The sequence below is a fragment of the Oncorhynchus mykiss genome, chromosome 13 (genome assembly GCF_013265735.2).
Source record: "Oncorhynchus mykiss isolate Arlee chromosome 13, USDA_OmykA_1.1, whole genome shotgun sequence".
NCBI lineage: Eukaryota > Metazoa > Chordata > Actinopteri > Salmoniformes > Salmonidae > Oncorhynchus > Oncorhynchus mykiss.
The window spans coordinates 6,972,565-7,000,562 of record NC_048577.1 but is presented as its reverse complement, the minus strand read 5'-3'; the positions used below and the strand labels follow the sequence as shown (position 1 = coordinate 7,000,562).

Genomic DNA, 27,998 nt, shown 5'->3' with positions numbered 1-27,998 from the left:
TGTTTTCACAACACTCTCATGTTTCACAGGGTCCTCCAAGAAGTACACATTCATCTGTAGGAGGGAGAAAAGAAGGTGAGACATGGTTTGAGTCTCCACATAAAAAGTGATGAGATTATTCCGTTAGAGATACCACTCACCTAACTCTGTTGACTGGGGAGGAAGCACCACAGAGTCAACAATGTTTCTTGTTTCATCTCTTTCCTAGTTATCCGTCACCATGAGTACGGACGCTGAGATGCAAATCTACGGCAAGGCTGCCATATACCTTCGTAAGTCTGAGAAGGAGCGGATGGAGGCACAAGCCGCACCCTTTGATTCAAAGAACGCCTGCTATGTGGCAGACAAGGTGGAGCTGTACCTTAAAGGTCTGGTCACTGCTAGGGCCGACGGGAAATGTACTGTAACAGTCACAAAACCTGACGGCACTAAGGAGGTAAGCCTGATCTGAAAAGTATTCAAATTCAAGTTTGTGTACTCTAATTCTTGTAAAATCTACTAAATGCAACAACAAAGAAATATGTTTTTTGCACAATATAACCTTCAAGTACATCATTTTTATCGCTGCTATTTAAAAATGCCATGGATTGTTTGTTATTGACTAGTAAAAAAAGTTGTGTCAGTGGGTGATAAGAAAGTAGTTGGATCAATGTGGGTATGCATTTAGTTACTGATTAAACTTGTATTTAATGAGCAAAAAGCATTCAGTCATGTCCAGTTTGATCTGTGTTGTAATCTAGATTTCTGACTGTTTCAGGAAGGAAAAGAGTTCAAAGATGCAGACATCTATGAGATGAACCCCCCTAAGTACGACAAGATTGAGGACATGGCCATGATGACCTACCTGAATGAAGCCTCTGTGTTGTATAACCTCAAAGAGCGTTATGCAGCATGGATGATCTATGTAAGAAACCTGCACATACAAACACACACATACATGAACATAACAAACACACACATACATGAACATAATAAATACACACATACAGTACTACACATAAGTGAACGGTAGAAACCAAAACATATCAATACAGTACACCCACATCCTCACATAAATCCAGGTAAAAGTCAATCTGACTTTGTTAATCTCCTAATTTAATTATGCTTTCATCCAGACCTACTCTGGGCTCTTCTGTGCCACGGTGAACCCCTACAAGTGGCTCCCAGTGTACGACGAAGAGGTTGTCAACGCCTACAGAGGGAAGAAGAGGATGGAGGCTCCACCCCATATCTTCTCTGTCTCTGACAACGCCTTTCAGTTCATGATGATTGGTAAGAGCTCTCATGGATGGATGGTTGGATCAATCACAATGATTTATAAAGTGATTTTTACATAAGCAGATGTCAGAAAGTGCTTATATAAAAACCCAGCATAAAACCCCAAACAGCAAGCAAAGCAAATGTTGAAGCACTGTTGCTAGAAAAACTCCATAGAAAGGCAGGACCTAGAGAGGAACCTGTCTCTGTGGGGTGGCCAGTCCTCTTCTGGCTGTGCCGGTTAGAGATTATAAGAGTACATGGCCATTAAGGCCAGATTGTTCTTCAAGATGTTCAAACGTTTATAGATGACCAGCATGGTTAAATAATAATCACAGTGGTTGTAGAGGGTGCAACAGGTCAGTACCTCAAGAGTAAATGTCAGTTGGATTTTCATAGCCGAGCATTCAGAGGTCGAGATAGCAGGTGGGGTATAGAGAGAGAGAGGGCGTGAGAGACAGAGAGTGTGTGTGGGAGAGAGAGTCAAAAAAACAGCAGGTCAAGGACAAGGTAGCACATCCGGTGAACAGGTTAGCGTTCCATAGCCTAAGGCAGAACACTGAAAATGAAACTGTTGCAGCAGCACATCTAGGTGGACTGGGGACAACCAGGAGTCATCAGGCCAGATAGTCCCGAGGCATGGTCCTAGGGCTCAGGTCCTCAGAGAGAGAGAGAGAGAGAATACTTAAGTTCACACAGGATACCAGATAAGACAGACAGACCCAAGCCCTATTCTTCAGTAAAGTCTTAAAGGTTGAGACAGAGTCTGCGTCTCTCACATGGATAGACAGACCAATACATAAAAATGTACACAAGTGCCGATGGGTGGATTAAAATATACTTCAGAGCGGTATCTACTGTTTTCTAACAGTTTGCTGGGAACATCTGATTTCACTACCCTTGAATGGAAAATGTTCCAAAATGAAATTCATGATGATGCTATGAATTAAATGTTCCCATAATCTTTCTTGAGTATGATAAGCAATATGGTTATGTTTTCAGATAAGGAGAACCAGTCCGTCCTGATTACGTAAGTTGTTTACTAAAATGTCACTTGAGAAAGTGTTTCTATTGTAATAAGTTGTGTCACTTGGTGTGATGAAATACATGACATTATGAATGGATTAGAGCATCAGGTTATGTGTAATAACGAGTCGATGAGAAGGATTATTTGTTAAAGACTTATGTCAGAACACAGGTTAACAGTGTATTTTTCTATGCTATTTCTTAGTGAAAGCCAATCTGACACTCAAACATGTAACTAAAACCCCTCTTTCTCTGTCATATAAACCAGCGGAGAATCCGGTGCAGGAAAGACTGTCAACACCAAGCGTGTCATCCAGTACTTTGCCACCATTGCAGTGTCTGGTGGCAAGAAGGAAGCAGACCCCAACAAAATGCAGGTAAGTTGTTCTTATGTTTGACTTTTAATCACATTTCAGTTTGGTTTCCCGTGGAAAAAGAAATTCCAGTGGTGAATCATGTTTCTGAGCAACATGTGTTTGTCTCAATCAGGGGTCTCTTGAGGATCAGATCATTGCAGCTAACCCTCTACTAGAGGCTTACGGTAATGCCAAGACAGTGAGGAACGACAACTCGTCTCGCTTTGTAAGTATGAAGGGCACACGTTGGAAGTTACCGTATATTGGAAAAATATTCCCTATAGTGATGTTAACAACTGTCCAACAAACTGTAACATTTAAAGGGGTCTATCAAAGTAATATGTTTATTTATTTGTTGACCTATTTCTAACCCCCATGCTCTACTACAGGGTAAATTCATCAGGATTCACTTCCAAGCTGGTAAACTGGCTAAAGCTGACATTGAGACCTGTGAGTTGGTTTTGATTGTTTCTCAATGCTTTCCTAAATTCACACAGATAATTTTTTGGTAATCTCATCATATCATTTTCTCTCTCTTTGTGTTGTTCACTCTCTCTCTCGCTCTCAGACCTGCTGGAGAAGTCCAGAGTGTCCTTCCAGCTGCCTGATGAGAGAGGCTACCACATCTTCTTCCAGATGATGACAGGCCACAAACCAGACATAGTTGGTACGGAAAAGTAAAGATTCATGGGAAATCTTTCCCACCCCCATCTGTGGATTATATACAAAATATTCTTAATCCACAATATGAATACTATTACAATGATTACATCCAAGGAAACAAGGCATCTAGACATTTGGAAGTTCTTTGGGAAATATCTATAAAGTAATGCACTGTGATGCACTAGTCCACAAGTCTCAGTCCGCTCCTTTGATGCTATTAATTATATACTACATGTATCCTTGAGTCCATCTATTGAGTAAAGGAGGGAGAGATACTGTAAAGTAGGACAGAGATTTAACTGACAAGCTGTTCTCCTTTGTCCACAGAAATGGCACTCCTGACTACCAACCCCTACGACTTCCCCATGTGCAGCCAGGGACAGATCGCTGTGGCCAGCATCGACGACAAGGAAGAGCTGGATGCCACAGATGTGAGTCAAACAAAGGGTTAACCAAACTCTAGATAGGGAATGGGTAGGACCACCATACACACTGAATGCTCTGTGCAATTTCAACTTGGTGGCAGCTGGGAATTTTCCTGTATTTTTTGTTTGATTCTAAACGCCTTGTGTTAGTTAAGCATGTGCCTCAAGGAACTCTTCATGCCTTCACACTTCGCCTTGAGGCACATACATGTAAGACATCCACAAGAGAGCGCCACTAAGTGCCCAGTGGAACTGTGTAAAACTCATTTTGTGCTGACATCTACTAATGTGTTGGCCAAGAGTCAAATCTATCCATCCCATTTGTTCTGGAGTGAGCAGCACAGAACTGTAGCGTAACTGACCAAACTACTGTTCAGTTCATCTCTGTTGTACTTCCTCTTTAATGCCAGGATGCCATTACAATCCTGGGCTTCACTAATGATGAGAAGCTTGGCATCTACAAGCTGACAGGAGCTGTAGTGCACCATGGCAACATGAAATTCAAGCAGAAGCAGCGTGAGGAGCAGGCCGAGCCAGACGGCACAGAGGGTGAGTCCCACTCATAGATATACAATATGTAGAGCATTAGTCCCATTCCAAGTCCCCAACATAGAAATAGAACACCTAAGACAGACAGTGCCACATGAAAATCAGTGCAGTGGTCTAAGGCATCACAGTGCTTGAGGTGTCACTACAGCTCTGGATTCGATCCCAGCTGGCCGTGACCGGGAGATCCATGAGGCGGCGCACAATAGGCCGGGATTTCCTTGTCCCATCGCACTCTAGCGTCTCCTAGCGGCGTGCCGGGCGCCTGCAAACTGATTTGGAACGCCAGCTTGATGGTGTTTCTTTTGGCACATCCGGGTTAAGTGAGCAGTATGTCAAGAAGCAGTGCGGCTTGGCAGGGTCTTGTTTCGGAGGACACACGGCTCTCGACCTTCGACCTCTCCCGAGTCCTTAGGGGAGTTGCAAGCGCTGGGACAAGACTGTAACTACCAATTGGATATAATGAAATTGGGGGGAAAAGGGGGGAAAAATGGAAAGAAAATAATGATAAACTATATATATATATATATATATATATATATATCTCCAAACAAAAGTAAGTCAAGCAGGAGATCATTTTTGGAGACCAAATTCCCACCTCCAGAAATTATTTGAAATGATGGATGAGGGTGAATCAAAACCTAACCTACAAAGAAGTTAGCCAAACTGTTTTGTCAGTGTGACATCAGAAACAAGTGATATTGTGTCACTGAGTCTGTTATTGTTGGTTCTCGCTCCAGTGGCTGATAAAATTGGCTACCTGCTGGGCCTGAACTCAGCTGAGATGTTGAAAGCTCTGTGCTACCCCAGAGTGAAGGTCGGCAACGAGTATGTGACCAAGGGACAGACTGTGGCTCAGGTAAGACTGCAAAACACAGCATCTACCATTTTCTGAGCACAGGAATTATTTTGGGGACGAGTGCATTGCTTTTGTTTTTCCCAAGCTTGTTTCACCTCATCACTAGACATGGTCAATATCTAATGTATTAATTTGAGGTATTATCATTGCAGGTTAATAACTCAGTCAGTGCTCTGGCCAAGTCCATCTATGAGAGGATGTTCTTGTGGATGGTTATCCGTATCAATGAGATGTTGGACACCAAGAATCCAAGGCAGTTCTATATCGGTGTGCTTGACATTGCCGGGTTTGAGATCTTTGATGTGAGTATGAGACCAGAACAAGACAATTAGATGTGATTGAGATGGATTACAACCTTGTATGATAAAATTATCCCTTTTAAAACTCCATCAACAGTACAACAGCATGGAGCAGCTGTGCATCAACTTCACCAATGAGAAACTGCAACAGTTTTTCAACCACACCATGTTCGTCCTGGAGCAAGAGGAGTACAAGAAGGAGGGAATCGTCTGGGCCTTCATTGACTTCGGCATGGACTTGGCTGCCTGCATTGAGCTTATTGAGAAGGTAAGATGTCTGTGAGGATTATAATGGACCTCAACAGCAAAGCTCAAATGGAGCGCTATGTGAGATATTATCAGCATCTGACTGTTGAGATCTCAATATGTTTCCTATTATGTGCCTCTAAATGAATGTAATCCTATAATAGCATGTTTACTAAAGGAATGAATGTGATCCTAAATGGAAATATCACTAATTTGATATACATCTCCTTTCGTAAAGCCATTGGGCATCTTCTCCATCCTTGAAGAGGAGTGCATGTTCCCCAAGTCTTCAGACACTACCTTCAAGGACAAGCTGTACTCCCAGCATCTTGGCAAAACACAGGCGTTTGAGAAGCCTAAGCCTGCCAAAGGCAAGGCAGAGGCCCACTTCTCCCTGGTGCACTACGCCGGAACTGTGGACTACAACATCACTGGGTGGCTGGAGAAGAATAAGGACCCCCTGAACGACTCAGTTTGTCAACTGTACGGGAAGTCTGGAGTCAAAATTCTGGCTGCCCTGTATCCTGCTGCCCCACCTGAGGGTAAGACTGGCATCACGTCAAAATATTTAATGAAGCACTAGTTACAACTCTGACCTAAATGTTCTTTAAAGTCTTTGAATGTATCACAATTTCTCAGGGTTTATTACTGGGTTAATTTAATCATACAATAGGTGTTATTCTACACAATCTCATTGGCAGCATTTGCCTCTAGATAAGTGTGAAGTTAACAAGACCACTCTAGATTTCTTACATATTCTTATTATTATTCTATTTATTCCACCCGCTCTAGGAAATGTACTTTTCTAGTTATCTTTAACTTTCCCCCATTTTAACAGATAAAGCCAAGAAAGGAGGCAAGAAGAAGGGTGGTTCCATGCAGACTGTGTCCTCCCAGTTCAGGGTGAGCTTTTGAAATCTGCATATTCAGTCCTTTAAAAGGTGCATTGATTATCATAAATGATGTCTGAGAAAATGGTTTGTAACCCTCTTACAGGAGAACTTACATAAGCTGATGACCAACTTGAGGAGCACTCATCCTCACTTTGTGCGCTGCCTGATCCCCAACGAGTCAAAGACTCCAGGTACAAGAAATATTGAGTTAAATATGACATCTTATCAGTTCAGTATCAGTGACCTTAACAATCCCAATCTTTAACCAGTTTATGAGTATTAAAAGAGACTTGTTTTGTTTTACCAGGTCTGATGGAGAACTTCCTGGTTATCCACCAGCTCAGGTGTAATGGTGTACTGGAGGGTATCAGGATCTGCAGAAAGGGCTTCCCCAGCAGAATCATCTATGCTGACTTCAAGCAGAGGTACACGCACACAAACACAAGTGCACACACACGCACAATCACAGAAATATCTGCTCCAAGGGTTTTCCCAGCATCAGAATAGTCTTACCTTTTATGCAATATAACCAACTTATTACAACTTGACATTAAAACTGTATTCTCATTCAGGTACAAAGTACTGAATGCCAGTGTCATCCCTGAGGGCCAGTTCATGGACAACAAGAAGGCTTCCGAGAAGCTGCTTGGGTCCATTGACGTGAATCACGAGGATTACAAGTTTGGACACACCAAGGTCAGTCAAAAACCTCCAGCAAAAGCTGACAACAAAACACATCTTGAATAATAATTTAAACCCATACCATATAAAATCTCTCCAGGTGATCTATCCATCCTTTTGTTCTTTCTTCTTCATTTAACTAATGGAAAAGGTGGCAAAACATTGTCCAGTGTTTTTTCTTCAAATTCATGCATGACAAGTATAGAAGAGAAACTAAACTCATTATCATGTGCAGTGTGTTATAGTGGTATGACTGCAGTTATCTGTGTATATTATTAACCTACAGTGCCTTCAGAAAGTATTCACACCCCTTGACTTTTTCCCACATTTAGTTGTGTGAAATGTTGGGATTTAATTGTGATTTGTTGTCAATGAGCGACACAAAATATTATAATGTCAAAGTGGAAGAAAAATTCTAACATTTGTAAATAACAATTATGAAAAATAAAACATGATTACATTGGTATTCAACCCTCTGAGCAAACACATGTTAGACTTCCTTTTGGCAGCGATTACAGCTGTGAGCCTTTCTGGGTAAGTCTCTAAGAGCTTTCCACACCTAGATTGTGCAATATTTGAACATTACTCTTTAAACAATTATTCAAGCTCTGTCAAGCTGGTTGTTGATCATTGCTAGACAGCCATTTTCAAGTCTTGCCATAGATTTTCATGCCAATTTAAGTCAAAACTGTAGCTTGGCCACTCAGGAACATTCAATATCATTTTGGTCACAACTCCAGTGTAGATTTGGCCTTCTGCTTTGGGTTATTGTCCTGCTGAAAGGTGAATTTGTCTCCCAGTGCCTTTTGGCAAGCAGACTGAACCAGATTTTCCTCTAGGGTTTTTGCCTGTGCTTAGCTCTACTCCGTTTCTTTTTATCGTAAAAAAAACTCCCTAGTTTTTGTCAACAACAAGCATACCCACAACATGATGCAGCCACCACCATGCTTGAAAAAATTAAGAGTGGTACTCAGTGTTGTGTTGGATTTGCCCCAAACATAATGCTTTTGTATTCAGGACTTAAAGTACATTTCTTTGCCACGTTCTATTGCAGTTTTACTTAAGCGCCTTATTGCAAACAGGATGCATGTTTTGGAATATTTTTAATCTGTACAGGCTTTATTCTTTTCTCTCTGTCATTTACGTTAGTGTTGTGCAGTAACTACAATTTTGTTGATCCATCCTCAGTTTTCTCCTATCACAGCCATTAAACTCTGTTTTAAAGTCACTATTCGCCTCATGGTGAAATCCCTGAGCGGTTTCCTTTCTCTATGGCAACTGAGTTAGGAAGGATGCCTATATATTTGTAGTTACTCTGTGTATCGATACACCATCCAAAGTGTAATCAATAACTTTACCCATCTACCAATAGGTGCCTTTCTTTGCAAGGCACTGGAAACCCTCCCTGGTCTTTGTGGTTGAATCTGTGTTTGAAATTCACTGCTCGACTGAGGGACCTTACAGATAACTGAATGTGTGGGGTATAGAGATGAAGTAGTCATTAAAAAAATAATGTTAGACACTATTATTGCACACAGAGTGAGTCCATGCAACTTATTATGTGACTTGTTAAGCACATTTGTACTCCTGAACTTATTTAGGCTTGACATAACAAAGAGGTTAGATACTTATTGACCGAAGACATTTCAGCTTTTCATTTCAAATTCATTAATTTGTAAAAATGTGTCTAAAAACATAATTCCACTTTGACATTATGGGCTATTGTGTGTAGGTCAGTGACACAACATCTCAATGTAATTCATTTTCAATTCAGGCTGGAAAAAGTTGAGGGCTGTGAACACTTTCTGAAGGCTCTGTACAACAGTACAATAACTAACAACTTAGAAACAACCTGTCACATGGTTTGTTTCATTTAAACAACATTAACTTTGCAATGGTTACAATCTAGTGGTGTTGTTCCCCTCTTTTGATTCAAGCCTTTCTATCTGTGGTTCCATTGACCGTGTTAACCTGTGTCTCAGGTGTTCTTCAAAGCCGGTCTGCTGGGTGTCCTGGAGGAGATGAGAGATGAGAAGCTGGCCACTCTGGTCGGCATGGTCCAGGCTCTCAGTCGTGGATTCCTCATGAGGAGAGAGTTTAGCAAGATGATGGAGAGGAGGTGAGGAATAGTAGACATCTTGGCAAAGCTTTCTGTCAACCACCTGTATCTAATGCATTATGATTACATACTGTATATGCTGTGAGTTGTTCAGAATGAGAAAGTACATCTTATAATGGTCTACTAAAGCTTTTGGGTTAATACATTTAGTCCAGAAATGGATGCAGCAACTAAGGATTCTAGCTTAATAGCTGCAGTTTGGGATTTGGCTGTTCAATTGTCATTTAAAATGTGTGGCATTTAAATATTCATTCTTGAAGTATATAAAATGCCTCATGAGCTTAAAATGCATGACCTGTCAGTCCTTGCATCTAGAGAACTGCCTATGGATTTAGGAGGGGTTACATTTCCCAAGCCCCATTCCTCAGCTGTAAACAAACAGTGGCAGGTGGTTCTGTTTTGTTGTTCATCTAATCCCAGAATGTAGCTTTAAGCATGTCATTCACCATGCCACTCCATCCTTTCTGTCGACCAGAGAATCAATTTACTCCATCCAGTACAACATCCGCTCATTCATGAATGTCAAAACCTGGCCATGGATGAAGCTGTACTTCAAGATCAAGCCCCTGCTGCAGAGCGCTGAGACTGAGAAGGAGCTGGCCAACATGAAGGAGAACTATGAGAAGATGACGACAGACCTGGCCAAGGCTCTGGCCACAAAGAAGCAAATGGAGGAGAAGTTGGTGGCCCTGACGCAGGAGAAGAACGACCTGGCGCTCCAAATAGCATCTGTGAGTGAAAAACTACCCTCGTATGGGCACATTTACACACACATGAATACACACACATATAAACACTCTGTGAAGTATGTGGCTAACTCACATTTCTATTGCCCATGTTATATGCTGTATATGTTTCATGAATTTCTATTGATTTTCTTTTACATCTTTCACTAAAGTGAGGCCTCTGATTCTTCCTCCTGTTCTGAAACCAGGAAGGAGAGAGTCTGAACGATGCTGAGGAAAGGTGCGAGGGGCTCATCAAGAGCAAAATCCAGCTGGAGGCCAAAATCAAAGAGACGACCGAGAGGCTGGAGGATGAGGAGGAGATCAATGCTGAGTTGACTGCCAAGAAGAGGAAGCTGGAGGATGAGTGTTCTGAGCTGAAGAAGGACATTGATGACCTGGAGCTCACCCTGGCCAAAGTGGAGAAGGAGAAGCACGCCACTGAAAACAAGGTATTGTGTTTTACCATAGACAGTCTAACCAAACAATAACCCAATCAATAATCAACTCAAAACTTAGCTTAACAGAAATGGAATTCAAGTTGTATTGTGGGTGCAGGAAAAAGGAAGACACAATAGTAGAATTTCAGTTGTGGGTTACTTCCCATCTAGTGTTGAATCTACAGTGCAGTAATTGTTGACACATTTCTAAACTAAATTAAATGAACGCAATATTTAACAAACTAAATCTCCCCTTTATGGTAAAGTATAATTATGTTGTCGCCATTTACAGGTTAAAAACCTGACAGAGGAGATGGCGTCTATGGATGAGAGTGTTGCAAAGCTGACCAAGGAGAAGAAAGCCCTCCAAGAGGCCCACCAGCAGACACTGGATGACCTGCAGGCAGAGGAGGACAAAGTCAACACTCTGACCAAGGCCAAGACCAAGCTGGAACAGCAAGTGGACGACGTGAGTGGAGTTTGACATTTGGGCCGTGATAGTATGTAAGATGGTATTATCTTCAGTTGTTTAGATTTTTATAATATATGTGTTTTATCTTATAGCTTGAGGGTTCTCTGGAGCAAGAGAAGAAGCTCCGTATGGACCTTGAGAGATCCAAGAGAAAGCTGGAGGGAGATCTGAAACTGGCCCAGGAGTCCATAATGGACCTGGAGAACGATAAGCAGCAGGCTGATGAGAAAATCAAGAAGTAAACACAAACAAATGAGAACAGTATTAGCTGCTGTAATGGTTGTTCTTGGCTAATACTTGTTATTATGAATTAGCAAAGTGAATGGTATGATACTCTGCCTTTACACTATCAAACCAAAACGAACTCTGCAATCAACGTGTTTGTGTTTCTTAGGAAGGAGTTTGAGACCACCCAGCTCCTCAGCAAGATTGAGGATGAGCAGTCTCTGGGAGCTCAGCTGCAGAAGAAGATCAAGGAACTCCAGGTATAGTACAGGATATAAGATCCAGTATAGAAAAGCAAACACCTGAATCATTTCATGTGAAACATTATTCTGGTAGCAAACATTTTTCCCGGAGTAGGTTGGAAGGTGATGCTGTTTTCTGGTGCTTCCAAACGTTGTGAAGATGGTGCTTATTAACATTGTGGTTTTTGATCCTGCATAGAACGCTGTCTACTGAATAAATTAGTGTAACTGTCCTTGTCGTAACACATTTATGAAAAATATACATATTATTATTATTTTGTGAGGTTCAATTCTTTCAACTGTATTGTAGTGTTCATCCCCCTGCTCCTGTCCCCTGTTCTAGGCCCGTATTGAGGAGCTGGAGGAGGAAATTGAGGCTGAGCGTGCTGCCAGGGCTAAGGTTGAGAAGCAGAGGGCTGATCTCTCCAGGGAACTTGAGGAGATCAGCGAGAGGCTGGAGGAGGCCGGAGGCGCCACTGCTGCTCAGATTGAGATGAACAAGAAGCGTGAGGCTGAGTTCCAGAAGCTGCGTCGTGATCTTGAAGAGTCCACCCTGCAGCATGAGGCCACAGCCGCCGCTCTGCGCAAGAAGCAGGCCGACAGTGTGGCTGAGCTCGGGGAGCAGATCGACAACCTGCAGCGTGTCAAGCAGAAGCTGGAGAAGGAGAAGAGCGAGTACAAGATGGAGATTGATGACCTCTCTAGCAACATGGAGGCCGTCGCCAAGGCTAAGGTGAGTAGTGATGTTTTGATCAAGCAGTGTTGAGGAGGGTCAACTACATCATCATTCAAGTGAACTGAAGTTGACAGGAGTCACATATATAAAGTAATGATGGAACATGTTTCACTAACAGGGCAATCTGGAAAAGATGTGCCGTACTCTTGAGGACCAGCTGAGTGAGCTCAAGACTAAGAATGATGAGAATGTTCGCCAGGTCAACGACATCAGCGGACAGAGGGCCAGACTCCTGACAGAAAATGGTACCATCAACAATGAACAACAAGCCAATGCTTTCCTTCAGTAGAACAGAATAAAATGTGTTGGGGATTTATGTCCATAGTCCACATTAGTGCCGGTCGGTGATGCTTAAGATGAAGGAGGACAATCATTTTTTTAGGATCTTGGCCTTATTTCTATTACAGCATATTGGATGACTCTTTCATATTCGATTCGTCCAGCTCAATGTAACTTCGATAGATTTAGAGTAATACATGATGCTCAAATGTTCCATATACCCATCGTGAGGTTGCTTCAACCTAGCCTATGAATGACAGTTTACAACGTATGTGCACAGGTAGAGAGAAGAATTTGAGTAATCGAGATGAGAGACCGTGATACATTCAATACTGCCTTGCACACTCTTGCCTGCAGCCAGCTGATTTAGGTTGCAATCATTAGTCCAACAGTTGCAAACAAGAGTTTCTATTGGACAAATTCAGGTATGTTTATCCTAATTTTGTTCCGTTTGCTTCCGTTTAAGAAACGTTTTTCAACAGAAATCGGCGGAATGAATACCACGATCACACAAAAAACACAGTTCACTTTCATAGAAGCCACATACAAACAGCATGATCATTTTGCTCGTTGTATAATTCCTTCTCGCCTCACCTTTTACCCTCTGGACTTCAGTGCAAAACACACCAGCTGTCTGTGAACAGGCAAAAAAAACCCGTTCCAAGCCAAACCTTTATAGCATAACCACTAACCGCTACACACAGCCTAAATCGATGTCACCATATTAGCTAACGTCGTAGCTAGTCAACGTAGCTACTGGAACTAACACTTTAGTAAACCCGCTACAATAATGCAGTACAGTCAGCAAGCAGTTTAGCAGTTACACAATGGATCCCGCTGGCAATGAATTAATAAAACCAAAAGCTTACCTTGGCTTGGAAGAGTTCTATTGTTGGATAGCCACAGACAGCTAACTAACATAGCATCCCTCTCTGTTTGAGCCGGGTGTTTGAGTAGACTAAACTAGCTAGCTGCATTTGCAGAAATACATCTCTCTCTCTCTCTTGCTTCTCCTTCATTTTTAAAGAAATTAATCTGTTAAACTATGTTCTTTCTCTCTCTTTGAGTCAACTACTCACCACATTTTATGCACTGCAGTGCTAGCTAACTGTAGCATATGCTTTCTGTACTAGATTCATTCTCTGGTCCTTTGATTGAGTGGACAACATGTCAGTTCATGCTGCAAGAGCTATGATAGGTTGCAGTACGTTGTCATTATTACTGTGTAAGTCTCTGGAAGGGGGTGAGAACCATGAGCCTCCTTGGTTTTGTATTGAAGTCAATGTAATTTCACTGAGGAGGATGGTCCTCCCCTTCCTCTTCTGAGGAGCCTCTACTGGTCCACATAGTTTCTATTGTACTATTCACCACCGAACAACATTGCCCCCAAGATACATTAAAATACATTTTCAATCTTAGAAAACAAAGATGTCATTAACAAGATGTCCCTCCATCCCTACAGGTGAGTTTGGCCGCCAGCTGGAGGAGAAGGAAGCCCTGGTGTCTCAGCTGACCAGAGGAAAACAGGCCTTCACCCAGCAGGTGGAGGAGCTGAAGAGGGCGATTGAGGAGGAGGTCAAGGTAAGGGACCCAAGATGGAAAGTTTAGAGCCATATATTTACATAGACGGTGACTACGCCACCCTCAGACTCCTAGTGTCTCTCCACCCTCAGAGACTCCTACTGTCTCTAAACCCTCATAGACTCCTACTGTCTCTCCATCCTCAGAGACCCGTACTGTCATTTGTTTGGCTTTCTCTCTCATCTCTCTTTGCATTTTGTCTTTCTTTCTCACAGGCTAAAAATGCACTGGCCCACGGTGTTCAGTCTGCCCGCCATGACTGTGACCTCCTGAGGGAGCAGTTTGAGGAGGAGCAGGAGGCCAAGGCAGAGCTGCAACGCGGCATGTCCAAGGCCAACAGTGAGGTGGCTCAGTGGAGGACTAAGTATGAAACTGATGCTATCCAGCGTACAGAGGAGCTGGAGGAGGCCAAGTGAGTCGCACGCAACAGAAAAAAATCAAATATGGGGTATTGATGGTGATGGTGGTATATGATGGGGTCAGTATATGATTTAACATTTCTTTCAAACTGTAAAACCGACCTCTATTGTCTAATAGGAAGAAGCTGGCCCAGCGTCTGCAGGATGCTGAGGAGACCATTGAGGCGACCAACTCCAAGTGCGCCTCCCTGGAGAAGACCAAGCAGAGGCTGCAGGGAGAGGTGGAGGACCTCATGATTGATGTTGAGAGAGCCAACGCATTGGCCGCCAACCTCGACAAGAAGCAGAGGAACTTTGACAAGGTGAAAATGAATAAACCTCACCATAGGCTGATATTTACTGACTGCTATATGATCAATTGTAGTAAAATTGTAGCATATTTCTGATTCAAAACTCTTCATCTAATGACTTCTGATGAAAATCCCATGTATTTCGCTAGGTTCTGGCAGAGTGGAAGCAGAAGTATGAGGAGGGCCAGGCTGAGCTGGAAGGAGCTCAGAAGGAGGCTCGCTCTATGAGCACTGAACTCTTCAAGATGAAGAACTCCTACGAGGAGGCTCTGGATCATCTGGAGACTCTGAAGAGAGAGAACAAGAACCTGCAACGTGAGCATTTGACAGCAATTCTATTTGGCTTATGTTTTATTAGCAATGGGATTTGCTGTTAATAAACTGATTTGCTGTTAATAAACTGTTGTTCATGATTCAATGTCAAAATTGGCGATATCCACTTAAAATCTCCCAAGTCTAAACTTCTCGCGTGTGTGTGCAGAGGAGATCTCTGACCTGACTGAGCAGATCGGAGAGACTGGCAAGAGCATCCATGAGCTGGAGAAGGCCAAGAAGACTGTGGAGACAGAGAAGTCTGAGATCCAGACCGCTCTGGAGGAGGCTGAGGTACAAACTACAGCTGTTTGATGGGAAAGCAGTGTTAACTAACCAATGCCAGCTAGAGTGAAATGCCCTCTGTATTGGTGTTATTGTAGTCATATATATTTAATTCCTACATCCAAATGTATTGAACACAATTGGTCTGACTGCCTCTGTTTGTCCAGGGAACACTGGAGCACGAGGAATCCAAGATTCTGCGTGTGCAGCTGGAGCTGAACCAGATCAAGGGTGAGGTGGACAGGAAGATCGCAGAGAAGGATGAGGAGATGGAGCAGATCAAGAGGAACAGCCAGAGGGTGGTTGACTCCATGCAGAGCACCCTGGACTCTGAGATCAGGAGCAGGAATGATGCCCTGAGGGTGAAGAAGAAGATGGAGGGAGACCTGAACGAGATGGAGATCCAGCTGAGCCACTCCAACAGGATGGCCTCTGAGGCCCAGAAACAGCTGAGGAACGTCCAGGGACAGCTCAAGGTAAAGGGACTGGGACATCAGGTTCAAACACCTGAACATGTAGAGGGATTTGTTTGTGAATCTGTAGAAAATAACAGAACAGAGGAATTAAATAGACTGAACTATATACTGTAGAAAGGTAGGGATATTGAGTAAATTCTTCCCAGTGAACATTTCTATCACTGATCGATCCTATCACCTCTACTTCCACAAGTCCTAATGAACGTATGTCATTGTGAACCCCAGGATGCCCAATTGCACCTTGATGATGCCGTCCGTGTCGCAGAAGACATGAAGGAGCAGGCAGCCATGGTGGAGCGCAGAAACGGTCTGATGGTGGCTGAAATCGAGGAGCTGAGAGTTGCTCTGGAGCAGACAGAGAGAGGCCGCAAAGTGGCTGAGACTGAGCTGGTTGACGCCAGCGAACGTGTTGGACTGCTGCACTCCCAGGTATCTGTCAAAAACCATTTCTAATGAAACTCAACCAAGCATACCGTTTACACACACCTGGAATTCAACAGTTCTTGCTCTTAGACTTTCAGAATTTCAGGCTTGAGCTTGTAGGTTATCTTGAGAGTCAAACAAATTGTCTTGTTTCCTCCTTCAGAACACCAGCCTTCTGAACACCAAGAAGAAGCTGGAGACTGACCTGGTGCAGGTGCAGGGAGAGGTGGACGACATTGTCCAGGAGGCCAGGAATGCAGAGGAGAAGGCCAAAAAGGCAATCACTGATGTGAGTCTTTGAATTACATCAACTTGACTTGTCCCTAAGGCCAATGGTAGCTGGGCTGGTTAAGAACAACAAAGATATCAGAGACGTCATGATTGGTGCCAATTGGTGCATGAATTAAACAAACTACTTTTCCAGGCGGCCATGATGGCTGAGGAGCTGAAGAAGGAGCAGGACACCAGCTCTCACCTGGAGAGGATGAAGAAGAACCTGGAGGTCACAGTCAAGGACCTGCAGCACCGCCTGGATGAGGCTGAGAATCTGGCCATGAAGGGAGGCAAGAAGCAGCTCCAGAAACTGGAGTCCAGGGTGAGTTACCAGCAGGGTGGATTAGGGTGGATTGAAAGACTGATTGCTGGAAAAGTATTTGATCATGTAAAATACAAAGGAGCATTGTGTCATGACTTTTCTCAATCAGGGGTTCCCAAACTTCTTTGCATTGGGGACCCATTTTGTGATCAGGGACGCCTTCATAATATCAGAACACAATTCCTACATAAGAGTGTGATAAAACATAGCTTCCAAGCAGTTTTACTATGACTTCTGCAGTGCATGGTTGGACTAATCAAGTCTCGGACCCTAATAAATAACATTATACAGCTTAAATTGGTCTCTCTTTATGTAGCGTTGTGTTGTCTCAGTTATCGTTGGTGTGTGTTTTGTCCTATATTTATATGTTATTTATTTTGACATTTTTAATCCCAGCCCCTGTCCCCGCAGAGGTCTTTTGTCTTTTGGTAGGCCGTCATTGTAAATAAGTATGTGTTCTTAACTGACCTTCCTGGTTAAATAAAGGTTAAATAAATACAAATAATTACAGTGCAATTATGTTCAAATAAAAAACGTTGGGAATGTGTTACACTTATGCAGTGGAGTTGAGAAGAATTGGAACCAAGACCTTCAAATAAATTGAAGACATAAAAATGTATTTATCTAGTTGTTTCATTTAGGCTTGTACATTTCTTCTAAACTGCTATTCAATTAATAGAATCAATAATAATTATAATAATAATACAATTTCTGATACATAAACACACATTCATCCAATTCATCTCATAGTGATATTTGATTTACATCTAGTTACAGTTGTTTAATTTCTCTCTCTCTCTAGATCGCTATCAGCTTCATGTCTCATTCACTCTGCTGCAAAAGGGCCGTTACTAGGGAAGCATAGCGTTGCTATGGGGCTACCAGCTAGCACTCTAACGGCTAAATGAGCTTGTAGGCTAGAGGACTTTCATAAGTTCATAAAAACATAAAATCTCAACAAACATATGTACATACCCCGGAAACATTACACTGGAATATGGTGCTTCTCCATTTGCTTACCTTCAAAATAAATACATCAAAAGTGTATTAATTTAGCTGCTTTTGTCTTGCTGTTGACTCACTGGACAAACTTCTGTCAACAGCGCGAGCCCATAATTGAAGTCACGTCACAACCAGGGTTGTCAGGCTCAGCCAAAATTTCTAGACCAATGACGACCCAAAACCCGCCCACAAGGCCTGAAAACAAGCCACAAATAATAATTCAACAACAAGAGAGGAGTTGGCACATTTAAATAATAATTATTGTGAGCTAATGTGACTGATAAAGGAAATATGTTGCAAGAGAAAATATAATTAAACTCGCCCGGCAATTTTCAATCAATGGGTGTTAACTTGTTTGACTGCGTAAGTGCATAACTATAGATCATTCCAACAGTAGAGTTTAAGGGATGAAAATTGAGAGAACTTTTTTTTAACCTGTAGCCTAATCTGACTGACTGTTACCTTCAGTCTAATGCATTCTCTCAACAACTAGTTACTATAGAACTGTGACCCTGATCACAATTTTCAACATCAAATTTCAGTAACTAAACATGGTCATTAATAATTGAATAGGAACACAACGCTATTTATTAAATCATTTTGCCAGCACCATGTAGGCTACACAAGTGGCACAAATTGATTTGCAATTACTCCAGTGATGTCGTCATTTCAACATATTTATTGTATCAAGTGGTAGGCTACATAGGCATTGAAATTAATCATCTAATTAATGGCCACATTTAATGTTAGTTTCATTGTGGACTTTTCCCCTTTACAGATGCACATATTTCCATAACTTCAGTCTAAAATGTCCACTCGCGCAGCACTCCAGACCCAAGAACTGTACATGTAAAATATTTTGCTTGTTGTAAACAGCGTCGACATTAGAATGTTGTTCAAACGACCTCCGACCAAATGTATCGAATGCGCTCTAGAGCGCCTAAAGTCGTTCTCCTGTGCTTTGTCGCCTTATTTCTGGATGCACATCAGTTCTAGCACGTTAATATGTTTTATGGAAAAAGGGTTGGAAATGGGTGTCTCCATAATGACAATTTAAATTGCCTACCTACAACTGGTAAGAAGTTGTTAAGACGTGCAGGCACACCCATCTGGCCCTCCACCACGCAATTCAATTCAAAGGGCTTTATTGATATGGGAAACATGTTTAGTTAAACAATTATATATGTAACCTTTATTTAACTAGGCATGTCAGTAAAGAACATATTCTTATTTACAATGAGAGCCGACACCGGCTAAACCCGGACGACGCTGGGCCAATTGTGCGCTGCACTATGAGACTCCTTATCGTGGCAGGTTGAGATTCAGCCTGGAATCGAACCAGGCTATATATAGATTGCTGCGCCAATCGGGAGCTCTTGGTTTACATCTATATAGTTTAAAGAAAAATGCTATGGCCGCCGCAATGTAATTTAGAAGTAACCTAAAAACCCGCAACATCGTTTTCAAAGTAGACCAATTTTGTTGGAAAACCGCAACATGGCAAACCCTGCTCACAACATTTAAACAGTGGCCTCTAGTGGTCATACTGGTACTGCATCATACACCGCTAAATGCATGACAAAATGTATAAAACGTCATATGTATTATAAATAAAATGAGAATTGAGTTGAAACAATTGGTCATTGTTGTAACACCGTGCATACCAATATCCCTGTGAGCCTCCCAGGCCCATGTTGTACATCTAGGGGTTAAGAACATAAACAGTGGATGAATAATATTACATTGTATTGGACCTTCTAATCTTGTTCCACAGATTCTCGGTAGTTTCATCTGTTGTTTCTAGCAAACATAAGCAAATGTAAAATAAACAAATGTAAAATTGAAATTGCACATTGGGAACCACTTGTAAAATTACATAGGAACAGACAATTGTGCCTCCTTGACTGGGTAGAAGACTACCTGTTTTACAAGATTTGTTACGTCTGATTTCACCACCTCAAACAAATGCCTACATGTATTTGTTCCACAAAGGTGCGTGAGCTCGAGACTGAGGTGGAGGCTGAGCAGAGAAGAGGTGCAGACGCAGTCAAGGGAGTCCGCAAGTATGAGCGCAGAGTCAAGGAGCTCACTTACCAGGTAAGAGAAAGTACATTCTTCACACAGAGAGGTTTGTGTATTTAACTATGGGACATTGATTCTTTGATCTTCTCCCACAGACTGAGGAGGATAAGAAGAATGTTAGCAGACTTCAGGACCTGGTAGATAAGCTGCAGATGAAAGTGAAGGCCTACAAGAGGCATTCTGAGGAAGCGGTGAGTCACAAACTTAGTCAAATTCTCTGAAAGCATACATTCAAGAAGAAAAAATCCCTAGTAAACATTACGAAACTTAATGTCCATAAAATGTAGTTTGAAGTAAGTGTTGCTACAGCACATCAGTCAACAATAACAATTGATAGTGCAAGTAATTGCTGATGAAATTGTACACATTTGTGAGTGCCTCCTATTCGTTACCAACTTAAAGGAGATGGGGTTGAATATGAATTTGCTGCGCTGGGGGCTGGTCTAGTGATCGTGCTGGAGGCAGCGGTTTGATCCCCCGTTCTTCCACTCACTTCCTCTGCTGTATCATCTATCTTCCTGTTTACATTGTTATCCTAAATCTGTCAATATTTTTAATTTTTAAATACCTTTAAAAACAGATTATTAATTTACTACCTGAAGCTTCAAACTTTAAATGCTGATGTTCTGCTCTCCCTCCCTTTTCCTCACCCAGGAGGAAGCAGCAAACCAGCACATGTCTAAGTTCAGGAAGGTTCAGCATGAGCTGGAGGAGGCTGAGGAGCGTGCTGACATCGCTGAGACTCAGGTCAACAAGCTCAGAGCCAAGACCCGTGACTCTGGAAAGGTACAGAACTGTTTCTAAACCTGTACCTGACTCATGTTCAGATATGACCACATCAACACTACCTATGATTCAGTCTTCTCAGAGGTCAATACAGACCTTTTACACTCAACTGTATTGAAGATCTCTAAGAAGAACATTTCAGGAAGGGCTAAACAAGAAAGATGAATTCAGTTGGAAATTCAAAATTGAAAATCCAAGCTGAGCACTGAGCATTAAATGCTTGATATATTATATTCCATCCAATTCTATCCATATATTTATCATGTTCATTATTATTACTGATCCATTATATTCTATCCATATATTTATCATGTTCATTGTTATTACTGATCCATTATATTCTATCCATATATTTATCATGTTCATTATTGTTACTGATCCATTATATTCTATCCATATATTTATCATGTTAATTGTTATTACTGATCCATTATATTCTATCCATATATTTATCATGTTCATTATTGTTACTGATCCATTATATTCTATCCATATATTTATCATGTTCATTATTGTTACTGATCCATTATATTATTTATTTCTTCTTACAGGGAAAAGAAGTTGCTGAATAAACAAGACCAAAGTATTGGAGATCAAAGTCTTAGCATTTTCCTGTGATGCATAAAATATGATTTTCATGGTGAAATGTTGAGCATTGATTAAAAACATGTGAATCTACATACACTTCCTTTGTGACTGTGGATTTATTACTCAGCAAACAGCTTTTTAATACCATAAAATATTGTACTTTAATTAAAGGAGCAATCTGGGATTCCAACAACAACAAAGTGGTACCCCAACAAAGCAGACACATCAGATGAGGGATTAGGCTGGAGAAATGTAACCACTCAAATTAATAGACTGAGCTATGGATGTAAGGTCTGACCAGCTAAAAATCTAATTATAGTTTTAACCCTTTACAGTCAGGGGAATTGGCCTATATGGACAGGCCCAAATTGAAATGTTCCTGTAAGAAAACGTTTAGAGAGTGTAATACAATACAACATTATTAATCCACTATGTTAGTTCTTAACAGTTAGAAGCACACCGTCCCTGGGAGGCTTACAGTGATATTTTAGTCACTCTCTCCAATTTGTTCCATCGCACTTGATTTTATTTCGAGTAAGATAGCAGCCTACATGTTGCCTAGCTTCCCAGACTCCATGCTCCGGCCAAACACTACGCCGCGTCCGCGGACGCTAGTTTTCTCTTCGCAATGAAGTGTGTAGCAAACGACAGATCAGCGGAAGAATTTAGTGCGAGTCGTCAGGCTAGCTTACACAAGAAAATACTTGTAATATTGGTCGTCAAGATGGTGTACTTTTTACTCCATATATTTTTCCTGACACCCAAAAGTACTCGTTGCATTTTGAATGCTTAGCAGGACAAGAAAATGGTCCCATTCACGTACTTATCACTGTGTTAGTGCTGGGATGAAATAAGAGTCTGCACACCATGTGGATGGGCTGTCCAGCACAGGAGTTGCAGGCCCCTGATATACTGTTATTGACTGTCATTAAGCATTTGAGGTGGCTGTCATTATAAAACTGTTTGTACACATTTGATGTATTTTAGCAGGGCTTTGGGAGGGTTGGATAGCATATCTTGATCCAATACATTTTAAGGCTGCTGTAAACGATCAGTCTGTGCTCACAAAGTAGTTTTATCACCAGAGACAGGAGTTTGCTTGAGACACCCCAGTGCTTTGGCTCACGTCAGAATTATTTTCATGATTCAATCCATTAAAATGTCACAGCCAGTAAAAATCTAAATCTGGATGTGAAATGTCAAATGCTTGTGGCATGGATCCACAAAACAACCAATCTTGGCTCGGTTAATTCAGATTTTATTTCCCAGATCACATATCTCGCTGTAAATCTATTACGGTGGCAGCAATGTCAGGACCTCATGGTCGACTGATGGCCTGTATCAGATCTCTCTGTGCTCCACCTTTCAACATGCAGCGTGACGTCAATGGAGGGTTAAATGTAAAATAATCTAATACATTTACAAGGTTGAACACTTGGATAAAATGGGGAGTTGTGTTTTTCAGGAAGATTTACAGATCTTTGGACAAACAAGTAGTCAACATGATTACTGTCAGTAACCTTCTCCAACCATGAGCCGAAACTGGGTGTCAGAAATACATGCAGCCTGAGGTCGTTTAGGATCGATTCATGACCCTCCGTCATAGAGATGGTAACAAACCACATCTTCTGAGCTGTTCTTGAAACTCCAAGTTGATCCCATACAGTCCATGACAGAGTTACAGGAAGCAAACTAAATCAATAATAATAATTTACAAGCCCAATATAGACATCTTCAGAAACAGGTGTGTCAGAAATACGTCCAGCTTCCACAGCAATATATCTCAGGTAATTTGGCATTGCTTTATTGCTTCATCAGCAGATCTGCTTCCATTTGAGCCGTACACCAGAGGATATGACCATATATGATATATATTGTAGGAAAACACAGTCAGGTCCATAACAGAGAACATAAATAAAACTGGGAATCCCACAACCTCCTTTCAGCTGCAGCTGTTGGAACACAAGTGTCTCTGGGGGAGCAGGGGACTCTTCCTAGCCAAGACTTTTGGAACACAAGTGTCTCTGGGGGAGCAGGGGACTCTTCCTAGCCAAGACTTTTGGAACACAAGTGTCTCTGGGGGAGCAGGGGACTCTTCCTAGCCAAGCCTGTTGGAACACAAGTGTCTCTGGGGGAGCAGGGGACTCTTCCTAGCCAAGCCTGTTGGGACACAAGTGTCTCTGGGGGAGCAGGGGACTCTTCCTAGCCAAGCCTGTTGGAACACAAGCGTCTCTGGGGGAGCAGGGGACTCTTCCTACCCAAGCGTTTTGAAGGGTCAGGACAAGTGGCAGACCGATCCACCAATGATCAATGTTTAGAAACTATTAATTGGAAGACGGATTTAAATCATGGGAACAATTGAGTGTTCCTGTCTGCCTGTGAATGAGTTGAATAGAAGGTGTTGAATAGAAGTTTGTTCAGTTTAACTGCTGCTCTGGTAATAGCTTTGACCTCTATGGCAGCTGTTATATCTGGGATGACTGAAGACCTGATGATAGGAGCCTCTGCTTAATAGTCCTGCAATTTATACCACGAACAGGGCCATGTACCAACAAGTCCTAATATGTCAAACAGTCATAATAACGGTACACTTTAACATTGCAATCATCTCAATAATGTTGTACTCAACTTGTTGGATTGGAATCAGGGTTGTGTTCATTAGGTACAGTGTAGCAAAACTATAAGAAGCCATTGAAGGCATTGTTCAATGCTCAATGTTAAATTCAAGTCTTTCTACCATCACGTCTAAGCCAATATGACAACAATTCAAATGAGCCTTGAGCATTCAACTTGGATGAAATTACACAACACACGCCTCTCGTCATGTTCTGTTTCCGAGAACCGCCTGATTTTTAATTGAATTCATTGAATCATTTCTCAAAAATGCATTAAGATACACTACCCAGCTGACAGCTCCAGTCCCCCCCAGATAAAGGAAACCTGGAGGGGTACTCCCTGTCCCCTGTCATCCAACTCCCTGTCATCCAACTTAGTCATTGTGTTCACTAATCGATTGTCTTTGGTCTGCAGAATTTTGAGTAGAACCGTGTTACTCTGAGTAACATTCAACAAAACTGCCTGCATGTTATCAAATTGCGCGCTCCTGTTTGTAGATAACTCAACAGATTTATCTAGTTTGGAGTGGACTACCTCGTATTTAGTTTTGGATAAATCCAGTTCTTCCTGGAGACAACGATTTTGTTGAAGAGTTTGTGCTCGTTCATCGTCATAAGTATTTGCAATTACTTTTAATTGTTCAGATTTCAAACACAGTTCCTCGACTAGCAGAATGTTTTAATTTCCTGCTTTTGTCAATAGTTACTCAGTTCTCTCCACCTGCCCCCTCATGTTAGCCATGTCTGGCACGTGCTTCAGCTGTGCACTGTGGTATTGGACAGATGCCACATGTTTATGGCGATACATCAGTGCAAAAGTGGAGAGAACCATCACAAAGCCTGTTGATTTTGATGATGGTTTGATGGTTGATTTTGGAGCGTTCGCAATTTCGGCTGTTTTTTCGCTAATGGCATAATTAGGGTTGGTATTGCTGCTGAGGTCAGCGATCAATCCTTTTATGGGTGGAGGTTCACTAATTAGCGGAGGAGTGGTGACCACCTCTGATAGCTTGCACATTATTAGAAAAATGTTCCTATTTTTTTTAAAGTTTGGGTTTGGAATTCATTGGAAGCTGCAAAGACAAGTTTAATCTATTTATAGATGTTGACGAACCATCAGTATCGTACCAGTAATGTGGAAGTTGGACATGAATGAATTTGCAAAAGCAAATTGAATTAATGAATCAATGCCAATGATTAATCCTACCTGGGAAGGCTATCTGGGTATTACACTTTAATAACCTGAGGTGTTGCTTCATCCAGGTTAATATGAGAAGTTTAAAAGTGTCTCATTTGATTGGAAGAACATGTATGTTCAACAATTTAACTTAAATTTAAATTGAATGAGACGATAATCCATACAATCTCCATTGATTGGATATCATAACAGTAGATCAAATGTTGGGAACATTCAACACCGTGGTCTACTCACGAGGAAGACAGAGGATACACATCGCTGGTCAAGCTTATATCTCCTGAATTTCAATCGGCTGGCTCTTTGTCCTCGCTCGAGAAATTAATAATGACCGAGCCTACCCGCGTCTGAAACGCGCTAGGCAGAAATAGCCCTACGTTTGGCCAAACGCTCTATTTCTCAGATTTCTATCATTAGCTTTATCAGCCCTCATATAGATTTTGAATTTTTTTTTTTTACCTTTATTTAACTAGGCAAGTCAGTTAAGAACAAATTCTTATTTTCAATTACGGCCTAGGAACAGTGGGTTAACTGCCTGTTCAGGGGCAGAACGACAGATTTGTACCTGGTCAGCTCGGGGATTTGAACTTGCAACTTTCCGGTTGCTAGTCCACCGCTCTAACCACTATGCGCCCCTAGCTTCGTGGGTGACTGTTGTTGATGTGTGCAGAGGGTCCCAGGTTCGCGCCCGGGTATGGGCGAGGGGACGGTCTAAAATTATACTGTTACAGTTACATTTCTCCAGGGTTGGGGAGTAACGGATTACTAAACAACTGTAACTGTAATCCGTTACGTTACCAGCGAAAAATATTGTAATCAGATTAGATTATTTTGAATAACTTACTTTTAAATTCTGAAAAAAAATCTTCGACACCTCAGTTTTGTCAATGACATTCAAATCAACATTTAAAAAAGCTGCACGTTTAAATATGTTCAACGTGAGCGAGTCTGACCATGACTCAGAGAACACTATGATGACGCAACAAATGTGTTTGACGGATCGGGGAAAAGAGCTTATATAAACGCTTGTAGTTAAGGATGACAGCAGTGATGTAGTCTACACCGATACGGATATCACTTATTATTGATATCTATATAGCATATTGATGTGAATCACACTGCTGCACTCTCATTTAGGTATTTGCACCTTACGGATTGTGGGTGTTCTGGATGGCTGTTCACCAATCTAAATGTGTATTTCAACCCAATAATGGTTGAATTCAAGAAGTTTAAGTTGCCTATCAATAATTGTTTTTGAAACCAGTGGACAGCCAGTGAAAAATGCGCTCTTGCAACAGCTGCATAGTGAGGATCCCAGCCTATAGAATAAAAGAGGCTTTTATTGCTCAATCTAATTCCTGCTGATAAAAATATATGTATCAATAGGACTAATGGACACTTACTCAAACTCAGACACTTTTGATAGACTTCAAGGGGCAATCTGTAGTTCTAACATATACTGGAAATACATGTATATACTGTATATATACATTTATTATCGAAGAATATAACTTATAAATGCCTCATGAACTTAGTTCAACTGTCACACTCAGTGAGAATCCAAAACATAAGCTTGTTGTATTCCAATGTTTGTAAACATTGTTAATGTAAACAAACACTGTGAGAGCCTCATAACATGGATAAAACAATACGTTTGATGTCATGGATGGTCAGTACTTGCATTCATAGCTATGTCTATTAATCTGAGAGTGCTTATATTTTACCAAAACAGAGGCAGGGTGGCCGTTTTGATATTGTTTCATCTGTCGATTTTCCCTTTGAAAAGCTGTCCGTGGGGCGACGCACAATTGGCCTAGCGTCGCCCGGGTTAGGGAGGGCTTGGTCGGTAGGGGTGTCCTTGTCTCATCGCGCACCAGCGACTCCTGTGGCGGGCTGGGCGCAGTGTACGCTAGCCAAGGTGGCCAGGTGCACGGTGTTTCCTCCGGCGCATTGGTGCGGCTGGCTTCCGGGTTGGATGTGCGCTGTGTTAAAGAAGCAGCGGCTTGGTTGGTTGTGTATCGGAGGACGCATGACTTTCAACCCTTCGTCTCTCCCGAGTCCGTACGAGAGTTGTAGCGATGACACAAGATAGTAGCTACTACAACAATTGGATACTACGAAATTGGGGAGAAAAAGGGGTAAAAAATGCACAAAAAAAAAAAAGCTGCATATTATCAAGATATCAAATTGTTACCAACAAAAAGGTCAAGAGCAAATGTAGCAAATGGCATTCATTTGTCACATGTAAATAGCACTTTTCAGTTGAGCGCAGCATTTCCTTTTCAGCTCGAATCAATGAGCCAAATCAGTCCTACATGACAACAAAATCATAAACAACAGAGTAGGGCTGGCTAATAAGTCCTTCGTTTTGGGGTTAAGCTCTGGTAAAACAATTAGGCTAATCTATACTCCCATATTTCCAAGTCCTATTCTTGAAGATCAAGGGGTATAAACATTATTGGAATGCCTGGAATTCTGATAGACTTTGGTTTTTAATGTAAAGATATAATTTAATCGTATTATTATATGAAGTGGAAAGCAATGGGTCAGAAGAAGCCTACATAACCACCACAAAGTAAAATGTAACATCCATATATGGCCAGCTATGTAAACATTAACATTGATTTATCCTGCAATAGATGTTGTTCAAATGTTAACATACATTATTGTCTTCTTCTAATGGCTCTTCAGGGGAAAGTCATCTAAAAGTAATGAAATGTAATTACATTACTGAGTTTGGGTTATCCAAAAGTTACGTTACTGATTACATTTCTTGGGACAGGTAACTAGTAACTGTAATGGATTATATTTAGAAAATAACCTACCCAAACCTGCATTTCTCCAGCCTCATCCCTCAGGT

The 27,998-nt window shown here is 41.6% G+C and overlaps 1 protein-coding gene across 1 annotated transcript; it reads left to right on the top strand.

Moving 5' to 3' along the window:
- Positions 1 to 208: 208 nt before the first annotated feature.
- Positions 209 to 21,424, top strand: LOC110513509 (myosin heavy chain, fast skeletal muscle-like). The gene is made up of 39 exons (XM_036940064.1): positions 209 to 436; positions 758 to 904; positions 1,116 to 1,272; positions 2,260 to 2,287; positions 2,552 to 2,660; positions 2,773 to 2,865; positions 3,029 to 3,089; positions 3,208 to 3,306; positions 3,630 to 3,733; positions 4,138 to 4,276; positions 5,014 to 5,132; positions 5,285 to 5,434; positions 5,529 to 5,699; positions 5,916 to 6,219; positions 6,516 to 6,580; positions 6,674 to 6,761; positions 6,878 to 6,995; positions 7,143 to 7,266; positions 9,234 to 9,370; positions 9,846 to 10,101; positions 10,305 to 10,547; positions 10,828 to 11,004; positions 11,100 to 11,245; positions 11,402 to 11,492; positions 11,818 to 12,207; positions 12,329 to 12,455; positions 13,952 to 14,070; positions 14,286 to 14,482; positions 14,608 to 14,791; positions 14,929 to 15,094; positions 15,261 to 15,385; positions 15,544 to 15,852; positions 16,078 to 16,281; positions 16,439 to 16,564; positions 16,700 to 16,870; positions 19,865 to 19,969; positions 20,050 to 20,145; positions 20,609 to 20,740; positions 21,292 to 21,424. The coding sequence occupies exons 1-39, from the start codon at positions 221 to 223 to the stop codon at positions 21,310 to 21,312; spliced, it is 5,814 nt and encodes a 1,937-aa protein (XP_036795959.1). The 5' UTR covers positions 209 to 220; the 3' UTR covers positions 21,313 to 21,424.
- Positions 21,425 to 27,998: the final 6,574 nt, after the last annotated feature.